Source organism: Ornithorhynchus anatinus, chromosome X3, assembly GCF_004115215.2.
Source record: "Ornithorhynchus anatinus isolate Pmale09 chromosome X3, mOrnAna1.pri.v4, whole genome shotgun sequence".
Classification (NCBI taxonomy): Eukaryota; Metazoa; Chordata; class Mammalia; order Monotremata; family Ornithorhynchidae; genus Ornithorhynchus; species Ornithorhynchus anatinus.
The window spans coordinates 24,623,895-24,637,080 of record NC_041751.1 but is presented as its reverse complement, the minus strand read 5'-3'; the positions used below and the strand labels follow the sequence as shown (position 1 = coordinate 24,637,080).

Below are 13,186 nucleotides of genomic sequence, written 5' to 3'. Positions count from 1 at the left end.
AGTGCGTAACATTTGTTACATTATTATACTGCATCATTACTATAATGCAGCCTCTTTTTATGAAAAACCCAACTCAGCTGCATCATGTGGTTTGACTGTACAGCATATGGTTGTCCAACATTAGTGTAATAATGTGAAATAAGGGATAAAAATATTTCCTTTACATTTGCTGATGTGAACCTTGAAGCCAACAGGGCATGCTTAAATTGGTACCCAGTAGATTTAGGGGAAGCCTTTTATTGAGACAGATTTGAGCAATTATGACAATATTAATAAGATCATTAGGTCCAATTCTATAGGACAGCGAACTTTTCCAATTAAACACACCTAATTTTTTTCCACAGCCAGTTTTCCTAGGCACTGGAAAAAATTACTCATGCTGTAATTGGTTCTAATTAGTACTCCCAGAAACTGCAACTTTTTTTTTTTTTTTAACCTGCAGCTGAGGGGCTCTTAAACATGACACTCCAAAAGGAGAAAATCATCCGTTACCAAGACCTGCCGGTTTCACCTCTACAATATCGCCAAGATCCGCCCTTTCCTCTCCACCCAAACGGCTACCTTACTATTACGGGCTCTCGTTATATCCCGGCTAGACTACTGTGTCAGCCTTCTCTCTGACCTCCCTTCCTCCTCTCTCGCCCCGCTCCGGTCTATTCTTCACTCCGCTGCCCGGCTCATCTTCCTGCAGAAACGATCTGGGCATGTCACTCCCCTTCTTAAACAACTCCAGTGGTTGCCTATCGACCTCCGCTCCAAACAAAAACTCCTCACTCTAGGCTTCAAGGCTCTCCATCACCTTGCCCCTTCCTACCTCTCCTCCCTTCTCTCTTTCTACCGCCCACCCCGCACGCTCCGCTCCTCTGCCGCCCACCTCCTCGCCGTCCCTCGGTCTCGCCTATCCCGCCGTCGACCCCTGGGTCACGTCCTCCCGCGGTCCTGGAACGCCCTCCCTCCTCACCTCCGCCAAACTGATTCTCTTTCCCTCTTCAAAACCTTACTTAAAAATCACCTCCTCCAAGAGGCCTTCCCAGACTGAGCTCCTCTTCCCCCTCTACTCCCTCTGCCATCCCCCCTTTACCTCTCCGCAGCTAAAGCCTCATTTTCCCCTTTTCCCTCTGCTCCTCCACCTCTCCCTTCCCATCCCCACAGCACTGTACTCGTCCGCTCAACTGTATATATTTTCGTTACCCTATTTATTTTGTTAATGAATTGTACATCGCCTTGATTCTATTTAGTTGCCATCGGTTTTTACGAGATGTTCTTCCCCTTGACGCTGTTTAGTGCCATTGTTCTCGTCTGTCCGTCTCCCCCGATTAGACTGTAAGCCCGTCAAACGGCAGGGACTGTCTCTATCTGTTGCCGACTTGTTCATCCCAAGCGCTTAGTACAGTGCTCTGCACATAGTAAGCGCTCAATAAATACTATTGAATGAATGAATGAATGAAAAGTATTGTTCCCATTCTGAACTTCATAATAATAATGGTATGTGTTAAGCTCTTATTCTGTGCCAGGCACTGTACTAAGCACTGGGGTGGATACAAGCAAATCAGGTTGAACAGTCCCTGTCCTACATAGGGCTCACAGTCTCAATCCCCATTTTACAGGTGAGGTAACTGAGGCACAGAGGAAGTGAAGTGACTTGCCCCAGGTCACACAACAAACAAGTAGCAGAGCCAGGATTGGAATGCATAACCTTCTGACTCCCAGGCCCATGCTCTATCCACTACTCATGATTAAATGCCCATAGAGAACAAAATAGGAGAGAAAAGGGCTGGTAGCAACATAGTAAATTCTCATTATATTCTGGTTCGTTGGGGAGAAAAAAGTGCCCAGCTTTAGTAGTAGTAACAGTATTCATGAAATGCTTACTATAAGCAAAGCACTGTACTAAACCTTGGGAAAGGAGTATACTAACTAGATATCGATACAGAAAATGGCCCCCAAGGGGCTTACAAACTAAGCGTGAGGGGGAGATGGGCTTGGCAAAGAATACATGAGAAAAGAATACAAATATGAGACAAGAGTGACGGTAAACATGAGGTTACTTCTATCCTCCCAAGCTTAAGAAGTGAGGCCTAGTGGAAAGAGCACAGGCCTGGGAGTCGAAAGGACCTGGCTTCTAATCCCAGCTCTGCCACTTGTCTGCTGTGTGACCTTGGGCACATCACTTCACTTCTCCCTGCCTCAAGTACCTCTTCTGTAAAAAGGGGCCTAAGACTGGAAACCACATGTGGGATATGGACTGTATCCAATCTGACTGGCTACTCTACCACTTAATACATAGTAAGCACATAACAAATACCATAAAGAAAAGAACTCGAAGGAGCTGTGCTACCACATCTCCCAGCACTCCCCCCTGCCAATTTCTTGGGGGGACAGGGGGTGCCCAAATCAGTGGCATGGGTCCCAGAGTCCCCACAGTTTAGCTTTGCCTGCTGGATTCATTCAATAGTATTTATTGAGCGCTTACTATGTGCAGAGCACTGTCCTAAGCGCTTGGAATGAACAAGTCGGCAACAGATAGAGACAGTCCCTGCCGTTTGACGGGCTGGATGTTTCGAGCACTCTCCACAGTATTCTACTATAAACGTCGTCGATTTTTCTACTTCTGCACTTTGAACTAGGAGTCCAAAGAACATGCAGAGGAAAGCCTCAGGAGCATTAGGGAGTTGTGTCATGGACCTGAGCATCCTATAATAACAACTGTAATATTTGTTAAGTGCTTACTGTGTGCAAAGCACTGTACTAAGTGCTCAGGTAGATACAAATTAATCAGGTCCCACATTGGGCTCAAGGTCTAAGTAGGAGGGAGAATGGGCACTGAATCCCCATTTTGCAGATGATGGACTGGGCCCCAGAGGAGTGAAGTGATTTGCCCAAGGTCACACAGTAGGCAAGTGGCAGAGCTGAGACTAGAACCCAGGTCCTCGCTCTTTCTCTAGAAAGCAATGACGACGAGGATCCCATCACCAACATTTGGCCGCCTACTGGTGTAGAGTTACTATACCAGAAATAATAGAACCAGTAGAAGCAAGAGACGCAGCCCTTGTCCTCAAAAAGTTTATAATCTAATGGAGGAGCCAAGGACACCAAATGACCAAATATACAAAAAAGTAAAAGCAGCAACATAAATATAAAACAAAATAGACGAGTAAACAGATATTCAGCTTGACATTCCCTGTCAAGGCCCTGCCTGTGGGTGGTAGGGGGATCAATATTAGGAGATGCAGTATAGATCTTCAAGTGCCATTTGGGTCTACCTTCAGATTGGTGGTGCCTTGTAGAACCCAGAGACCATAACCAGACAACACTTTTGCTGTTGATTCAATCGTATTTATTGAAAACTTAGTACAGTGCTTCACACACAGTGAGCGCTTGGGAGAGTACAATACAAGAACAGACACAGTCCCTGCCCCTAAACTGCCTCTCCATTCCCACTTCTGGAGATGAGGAAACTCAGTTCTCTCCCCAGAGCAGCCCCTCTAAACTGTAAGCTCGCTGTTGGCAGGGAACATGTCTACCCACTCTGTTGTACTGTACTTTCCCACGTGCTTAGTACAATGCTCAATAAATATTATTTTTTAAATGCTATTTAAGTGCCTGTGTGTCAAACACTCAGCACTGAGGTAGAAACAACTGAGTTAGGTTGGACACATTTCCCGGGGCTCACGGTCTATTGTTTGGGAGCATATTCTGATCCACCACATTCATAGCAGCCTAACCAGACTTTATTGTATTTAAAATCTAATTGCCACTTGAGCAATAGAACTGAACATCCCTAAGCAACAATGTAAAAAAAAAAAATCAATCTAAAAGCATCATGATAACATTAGTCCATATGGTTGTTGACTTGTCACATCGAAAAGACACTCATTCCTCCCAATTCATTAATTTGAGCAAAAGACAACCTGGAAAGTATGAATTTTTAGGGTTTAAATGATCTTTTTACAAAATTTACCAATTCCAGAACCAAATTAAAACTTGCATGTGCCTGAAAAGCCTATTCGAATGCTAACCTTATGCTGAAAAAGGGCCAAGCAATTTTCTCCCAGCTGCTTAGGGGAGATGGGTGTTTCCACCTGCTAGAATGAGAGCATTCAGGAGTATTCTCAGCGTCACCTACACAGGGAGAAAAGCTCTAAGGTTTCAGTGGACATTGCCAACCATGCGGACTGCCAACCATGCGGACTGCCAACCATGCCCAGAATTCACTTTTTTTTTGGGGGGGGGGGTAGGGAGGGTAGATGTGGGGGGAGTTTGAGATGGAAATATCTACCACAGGTGACAGCAAATGGCTAAAACAGTGAGTTAGATAGGGTGCTCTTCCTAAGATTGTGGATCAGAGGCAACAAGTCAAATGGACAGGTTATCCTTGCTTTCCTTAATATTTGCTGAGTTTCCCCAGTGCTCCAGTGAGTGGTAAGTTGGCAAGCTGGCTGCCACACTCAGGGACTTTGAAGTGTGTCTGTCACTTATTAGCCACTCCAAAATACCTCACTCTCAAGTATCAGACTCTGGTACCCAATGCTCACTAGACCCCCATATCCCCAAACTGCGGCATCTAAGGGCTGCATCTACCAGCTCCCGTCTTGCAACCCGCACTACTGAAGCGGCATGGCCTAGTGGATAGAGCCTGGGAGTCAGAAGGATATGCATTCTAATCCCGGCTTCTCCACTTGTCTTCTGGGTGACTTTGGGCAACTCACTTCACTTCTCGGGGCCTCAGTTACCTCATCTGTAAAATGGGGATTGAGACTGTGAGCCCCATGTGGGACAGGGACTGGGACCAACCTGACAAACTTGTATCTGCCCCATTGATTAGAACAGTGCCTGGACTTACAGTAAGTGTTTAAATGCCATTATGATTATTCTGAAAAGAGAGGTTGGGGAGTCTTGAGCGATCAGCACAGCTAATTCAAACCCAGCCAGATGGGCCCCGGGAGAGATGGTATTGGACACGCCTGGGTCATCCAGGGTTCTAGTCAGCACACACACACCACACACACAAAAAACCCTCTACTATCCAGGGCAGAGGGAAGGAAACAAGAGAAAGCTACATATGTGGGAGACACATTATTCTCTTTGAGTACTGCTGAAACCTGTACTCTCACGGGGTTCATGGGGATTACGGCACTTGTGGAGTTTGCATGGCAAATTAAGTAGCTATGGGAGGCCCTGCTCCCTGGGTCTGATCTTGCGGCAGGAGGAGCCTCCACTAGATTGTAAACTCCTTGAAAGCAGAGACCATGTCTATTGCTGGTGCTGTACTCTCCCAAGCATTTGCTCTGCTCACAGTAGGCACTCAAATACCATTGCTTGTGTATATCCACTGTTCAATCTTTTCCTCACCTGCCACTTCAGTTATGGCATGACAAACCCCAACAATTTTATTTGCCCAAAAGAGGTGAATTCAAAAGCCAAACACTTTCTCTTGAAACATCCGTTTGGCTACTGCTCAAAGGCACGTAGTTTGCTAAGGGGCTATGTTTGAACTGCATAACAAACTGATACCAATGTCAAGAACCAAAGGCTAAAGGTAACTTTCCTGCTGCAAGAGATAAGGGACAACAGGGAACTATGTGGATAAAATGGAAGAGTTAAAAATAGATAGGACAGAAAAAGCATTCAGCAGCTTTCAAAACCTTGGAAAAACCAAATCCAGGACAAGAAAACACAAGTATGAAACCCAGAAAACCAGACCTTTTTAAGCGGAACAGATATTTTTCCTGGTTTCCACTTGCCTTAAAAAAAATTATGACTTTTGCACCTAAATATGCTTCTCTATCCACTAAATGGTTCAAAAACCATCAAATAGAAGCATAAATGGGTATACAGATCCCTTGGATACATTTAATCCATGTTATTTGCCTAAATATGTAACTATATTTGACTTTTCATCCCATAGGAAGATGCTTTCTAAATGGAAACAACAGATAAAATGCAACAGGATCTCACAGACCTCACCATCTTTTTTACCGTACTTATTATGCAAGATAAACAGATTAGGCATAGTTCCTGTCCCACTCATGCCTCACAATTTAAGAGGGAAGAAGGACAGGTATCATCCCTACTTTACAGATGGGGTAACTGAGCCCCAGCTTAAGATCACCACAGGATAGTAGCAGATCTGAGACTAGAAAACAGGTCTCCTGACTGCCCCCTTCCCCGGGCCCCATGCTCTTTCCACCACACTGCCTTCAAGAATAAAAGGTGGAAGATCAGAGTGTGACCACAATCAAGGCATCTCCTTACTCTCTGTGGTCAATAAATCTTAGGTAAAGTCCTTCTGAACTAGAGAATGAAGAATGCTGGTGAACGCATGTCCAGAATCCATCAGTAATATTTGAGCACTTACTGCGTGCAGATCACTATGCTAAGCGCTTGGGAGAGTATAATACAACAGAGTTGGCAGACATGTTTCCTGCCCACAAGGAGTAGCTTTGGATCTCTACATGGAACAGCAGAAATGATCTTTACAGGACATCAGGTATAGGAGTGCAAGGAGCAAACCTCTATAGAGTCTTCAGAAACCATTCAAAGCGTTTAACAACAGATCCAGACTCTGGAAATGATTTTGCTACATTTGGCTGCCCTGTGAAATTGAGCCTATGAGATAGCTTCATGACAACATGCCTAGTCACATCAGAGCCGAGGGTGCCACGTATGACCCAATCCCCATCCCCAAAGAGGTAAAGCAAGGACTTATTCTAATCATCTATGAGAGAGGTTGCTGGTACCTGAACTGACATTAAAACATGCTTCTGATCCTCCTGGAAACTCTTCTAACTCAACAGGCTATTAGCACCATACAAAGTCCTAGAGATAATCGTTCAGGAATTATTAGATGCTGATGACAGCGCCCTGGAGGCACACACCCAAGAAAGCATGTAAATGATTGTAAACAGCTTGGCACTATGAAATGATTTGTTTGAACAAAAGCCTGGACCAGGAAAAACCCTCCCATACACCTTAAAGATCTATATTGGTCATACACAGAGGAAAACTCTGACACAGAATTCTGCTACCTAGGTAGCATACTGGACAATAATAGACCAGAAAGTTGAAAATGGAATCACAAAGACCACTACATCTTTTGGGAGATTGTCAGAATGTAGTGGCAGGTTAAGCTGAAGATTTAAAGAGTTGTAGTGCTGGCCAATCTTTTCCAGACTTATGAGACCTGGACACCTCATCTGACTCCTTGAACAATAATAATAATAATTATTATTATTATTATGGTATTTTGTAAAGTGCTTACTATGTGTCAGGCACTGTTCTAACCACTGGGATAGATGCAAGATAATCGGGTTGGACACAGTCCCTGTCCCACATCAGGCTCACAGTCAATCCCCATTTTACAGATGAGGGAAACCGAGGCACGGAGAAGTTAAGTGACTTGCCTAAGGTCACACAGCAGACGAGAGGTGGAGTTGGAATTGGAACCCATGACCTTCTGACTCCCAGGTCCATGCTCTATCGGATCATACTCAATAACAATTGGCTAGACAGGATCTCAGACAATGAAGGGCTAAAACCAAGTCGATTTCATAGCATCCCAATTTTGCTGGGTGTGACATGAGAAAATGGAAGACAGTAAGATGCCTAAAAAGCTGTCATAAAAGAAGGTTGACAGAAGAAGTGTTTTAAGGACAGTAAAAAGGATATATTGATTAGATAATACTGAATCTCACCTGCAAACTGGAAGATAACTGTGGTAGACAAATAATGATACTTGTTAAGCACTATGTGCCAAGCACTGTTCTAAACACTGGCATAGATACAAGTTAGGTTGTACACAGTCCCTGCCCCACATGGGGCTCACATCCTTTTAACCCCCATTTTACAGAGGAGGTAACAGACCCAAAGAAGTGACTTGCCCAAGGTCACACATTAGACATGTGGTAGTGCCAGGATTAAAATCCAGGTCCTTCTGATTCCCAGGCCCATGGTCTATCCACTAAGCCATGCTGCTTCTCACTGCTAGCACGACCCCTTACAATAAATAAACAGCTCTTTGTGAGCAGAAGCTTGGAGAGGCTAATAGTCCCAACTCCAGAGTTGGTCACGGTGCTGCTTTGCCCACCACCTCAATTGGTCAGGTGCCCCTCAGAGGCAGTGGATTTCTGGGGTGTTGCTTTGGCAAAGCATGTGACCCATTTACTTCCCTGGCACTGAATAGGACAGTCAACCATTTGCATCTTGCTGGACTACTGTCATTCATGACTTTAGAACTTCCATCATGGAAGTCCATTATAAATCCGACCCCAGAAGGGTGGTAATGTAGGTTTGGGCCACATCTCCCCTCCTCCAATCCGTTCCCCCTTGGCAGAGGGTGGGAGGGAGAAAAGGTGAGGCTTCCAAAGAAGGAGGTCCCTGTTCTGGGGGCTACTCTCTCCCAAGTGTTCAGTACAGTGCTTTGCACACAGTAAGTGCTCAATATGATTAATACCACTGCTCTCGGCAACTAGGCGGGAAAGAAGAGCCCTCCATCTACCACGCCCATTTTCCAACCCGTGAAAGTACTTTCCTTTCAGTATCACTGCAGTAGTTAAGTGCTAAAACAGGGGATCATACCAAATGAAGCTCCAGAATCAGCAATCACATTCAACTGGAATTTATCAAGCACACTTAAGTTCCACACATTCAGCTGGAATTTATCAGACACACCCAAGTTCTACCGCAAAACCTGCACCCAAGCATAGAGCAGGCACCTTCCCAATGATACTCGTTAGTAATTATGAACAATTTCGGTATATGCTATTTAAGTGACCTGAAATTGGAAAAAAAAAAAAAGTAGGTTTGAAATTTTGGTGTAGTGGTGGATTACTAACCAGCCAGGAGAAATTGCCACTGCTAGACGAACCACTAATCATGAAACAATGGAAGATACTAAAAATATTCCTTCAAAAGCAACCTTAAATGTTTGATTTCAGTGCCTTCTACGCCCCCCCCCCTTTTTTTTTTACTGGGGGTATGTCTGTCAAATTTATGCTACATGTGCTTTTCTAGATTCAGCATTTGTATTTTGTAATGATTTCTCCAATTTGGAGGTCTAAACGTTTTTATCAGATTTTATGTAGAATTCTTGCCACCGAGAGAGAGAGAGAGAGAGAGAGAGAGAGAGAGAGAGAGAGTGTGTGTGTGTGTGTGTGTGTGTGTGTGTGTGTGTGTGTGTGTGTGTGTTGGGGGAAGAGAAAGAAAGAGAAACAACTTGCCCACTGACTGCTGAAGTCCAATAGTTCATTTAGGATTAGCACAAGTGGGTGAAAAAAAAAATCTTTATTGCACTTGCTGAGACCAACTTTAATTCCTGGAATTAGTGACTGAGTAGCAATAACCACCTTTACCCAGTAAGTCCAGCAGGCAAATCCACTACTTGCACTGAAATGGCAAGCAACAGGATATGGGTGAATGACCACAAGCCTCTCCACAGGCTCAGCTAGCTCCAGAATAGAAATGAGATGACGGGATTCTCACAGTTTGAGACACACAAGAGAGAAGGCTAACATTTGCCTTTCTTTTGGTCAGCCATTTGCTGAACTGAAAATATCAGAGGTAAATCCACAAGGATTTACCTATAATAAAATATAATATATTTACCTATTTTTACCTGAGATTAGAAATCCATAAGCCCCTAAACCAAGGCACAAATCAAAATTCAAAGTGATCCTTTCCCTTAAAAACACACACCACTCATCAGATAACGACAATAATAACAATATGTTAGGTGCTTACTATGTTCCAGGCACTGTACTAAGCACTGGGGTGGATACAAGCAAATGAGGTTGGACACAGTCTTCATCCCCATTTTACAAATGAGGAAACCGAGGCACCAAGTTAAGTAATTTGCCCAAGGCCACACAGCACACAAGTGGCCGAGCGGGGCTCAGATCTCTCATCACATGGACTTGCTTAAGATAAACCTCAGAACATTGAGGTTTTCGAGTTTTCCCTGCGAAGCTTTAACTGTTGATTCTTTGGAGTTCCAAGAAACAGGAAACGGATAAGTTACTTGGCCGTGCAGTCTTTACGAAATGAATGGATCTTACCCCTTGGCACCAAACTATGTCATTGAGAGGCGTAAGCTATTCCCCTACCCCCAAATGTGTCCACACCCCTGCAACCGGGCCAACTCCACTTATTTTAGAGAGCAACTGGAAAAGAGGGGGAGAAAAAAAAAGACGGTCCACTGAGCCACAGTCATATGCAAAAAGAAGCACAACCCCCATTCTGCTTCTTTGCCCGAGAAGGATAATAGAAACCGGACGAGGGTGAATGGGAGAGAGTCAAGACGAACTCCCTCCTTGGAAAGACATAATAATAATCATAGTGATGGTATCTGTTAAGCGCTTACTACGTGCCAAGCCCCGCTCTAAGCGCTGGGGCAGGTACAAGGTTCGAATCCCGGCTCTGCCCCTTGTCAGCTGTGTGACTGTGGGCAAGTCACTTCACTTCTCTGTGCCTCAGTTACCTCATCTGTAAAATGGGGATTAAGACTGTGAGCCCCATGTGGGACAACCTGATTACCCTGTATCTCCCCCAGCGCTTAGAACAGTGCTCTGCACGTAGTAAGCGCTGAACGAATACCAACATTATTACAAGGTGATCAGGCTGTCCCCCGTGGGGCTCCCAGTCTTCATCCCCATTTTCCGGATGAGGGAACTGAGGCCGAGAGAAGTGAAGGGGCTTGCCCAAGGTCACACAGCAGACAAGTGGCGAAGGCGGAATTGGAACCCAGGTCCTCCGCTTCCCTCTTGCCACCTAAGTCACGCTGCCGACCGGGAGCGGGGCGAGCGGGCGATCGACACACCCCTCGCCTCGGCTCCCTGCTGATGTGTCACACATAGCATCACTTGGGGGAGAGAGATTGAAGGAAAAAAAGGGGGGCAATCGGGGAGGGGAAATGGGGGGGGGGGGGCTCGAGCTAGAGACTCGTCCCGTCCCCCACCCCCGAGAAAGACAATCCCGATCCCTTTCGTCGCTCCCTTTTTTCCCCCCTCGCCCTAACGTCGCCACCGCGGGAAGGGTCCGTCGACTCTTACCTTGTCGGCGACCCCGCGAGGGAGCCCTAGGTCCGGGCTTGGGGTGAGCGCGTCCCCCGCTCCCTCCTCGCCGCTGGAGCCGGCCAGGGGGTGCGGTATGTCCCGCAGCGACTGGGGCCCCGAGGAGGGCAGGGGCTTCGGGGTGGTCGCGCCGCTGTACCCCCCGCCCACGCTGGCCATGGTAGAGCGCGGCTGGGGAAAGCGAGCCTCCTGCTCTGCTGCTCCTTGTGTCCGCCTCTTTTTCCTTCTCGAGGCTCGGAGGCCACAGCTGGTGTCGGTCGGTCGGTCGGTCGGTCGGTCGGTCGGTCGGTCGGTCGGTCGGTCGGTCGGTCGGTCGGTCGGTCGGTCGGTCGCGCGCACGCGCGTCCTCTCCGCTCTCTCCTCGCAAGCTGCCCCGCTCCCCTTCCCCTGCAGCTCCGAGGCCGGCTGATCGTTTAGCGCTCCCCCCCAGTTTTTGGGTTTTTTTTTTTTTTTGCCTTTTATACCACCTGCTCCTCCCTCCCCCGCTCGAACGGGAGGGAAGGAAATAAACGGGGACGGGGGAACGAAGGAAGGGGGGAGGGGGGAGAGAGTCGAAACAAACCCCGCCTCCTCCGTTCTTTTCGGGAGTAGCGTAGAGCGAGACGAGGAAGATAGGACGTGGGTGGTGGCAGAGGCGGTGCTGAGGCTTCACTCCCGACCCGCCCCTTTCTCCCGCTAAACTCCCTCGGCAGGAAATGATCAGGCCTAGGGCTACAGATGCTCTTTCTTCCCTGCCTCGGAAGCTGCCCCGTCCCGAAGCGTTGCTTCCTGCTCTCAGGGAATGTGGGATGAGAAAGAAGAAAGCGGGAGAGAGAGCAGGATTTACATTTGGAAGTTGGCTAGGGCATGTGAAATAGCCGGGGGGGGACTTATTTGGAAAGGAGACAGGGAGTAAAAGAAGTCGAATGAATCAATCATATTTATTAATAGTAATAATAGTGGTATTTGTTAAGCGCTTACTATGAGCCAGGCACTCTACTGAGCGCTGGGGTGGAAAACAAGCAAATCGGAGCGGACACGGTCCCCGTCACCCCTGGGCCCGCAATCTCAATCCCCACTTTACAGATGAGGTCAGTGAGGCACGGAGAGGTGAAATGACTCGCCCAAGATCACATAGCAGACAAGCGGCAGAGTCGGGGATTAGAACCCATGACCTTCTGACTCCCAAGCCTGTGCTCTAATCCTGGCTCCACCACTTGTCTGCTGTGTGACCATGGGCAAGTCACTTAACTTCTCTGTGCCTCAATTACCTCATCTGTAAAAATGGGGATTTAAAAAAAAAACGTGAGCCCCACATCGGACAATCTGATTGCCCTGCATCTACCCCAGCGCTTAGAACAGTGCTCTGCATATAGTAAGTGCTTAATACCATAATTATTACTATGCAGTGCATTTATTGAGCACCCACTGTGTGCAGAGCACTGCACTAAGGGCTTGGGAGAGTATAATAGAGCTGGTAGACATGTCCCTGCCCACGAGGGACTTACAGTCTGCAGAGGGAGACGGATATTAAAAGAAATCAATTATAGATCTAAGTGCTGGGGGGCTGAAGGTGGGGTGAATACCAAATGCTTAAAAAGATATAAATCCAAGTGCAAGGGCAACACAGAATGGAGCAGAAGTAGGGGAAATCCTCATTACTCGGGAAAGATCTCTTGGAGATGTGATTGTCCAGTGCTCTGCACACAGTAAGTACTCAATAAATACAACTCAATTGAACTGATGTTAACGAGGCTTTGAGGCTTTGACGGTGAGGAGAGTGATCTGATTGTCTGTTGGATCCCAAGGGAGAGGGAGTTCCAGGCCAGGAGGAGGACGTGGGCAAGGGGTTGGCGGTGAGATAGCCGTGATGTATACTGTAAATATGCTGGCGTTAGAGATGCAAAGTGAGCATGCTGAATTGTAGTAGGAAATGAGCGAGGTATGGTAGGAGCTGGCAAGGTGATCGAGTGCTTTGAAGTAAAGAGTTTCTGCTTCACGTGGAGGTGGATGGGCAATGATTGGAGGTTCTATAGCAGTGGGGAAACTTGCCATGAACAGCCCTCTCTAAGGTAACCGATGACCTTCTCACCAAATCTTGACGGCCTCTACTCTACCCTAGTCCTCCTAGACCTCTCGGT

The 13,186-nt window shown here is 46.7% G+C and overlaps 1 protein-coding gene across 1 annotated transcript in view; it reads right to left on the bottom strand.

The window, feature by feature from the left end:
• The window catches only part of SNX30 (sorting nexin family member 30), a 118,655-nt gene extending 107,124 nt beyond the window's left edge, over positions 1–11,531 (bottom strand). Inside the window, exon 1 of the mRNA XM_029053778.2 lies at positions 11,046–11,531. Within this exon, the coding sequence (XP_028909611.1) occupies positions 11,046–11,225 (180 nt within the window). The 5' untranslated portion in view covers positions 11,226–11,531. The remainder of the gene's footprint in view (positions 1–11,045) is intronic.
• Positions 11,532–13,186: the final 1,655 nt, after the last annotated feature.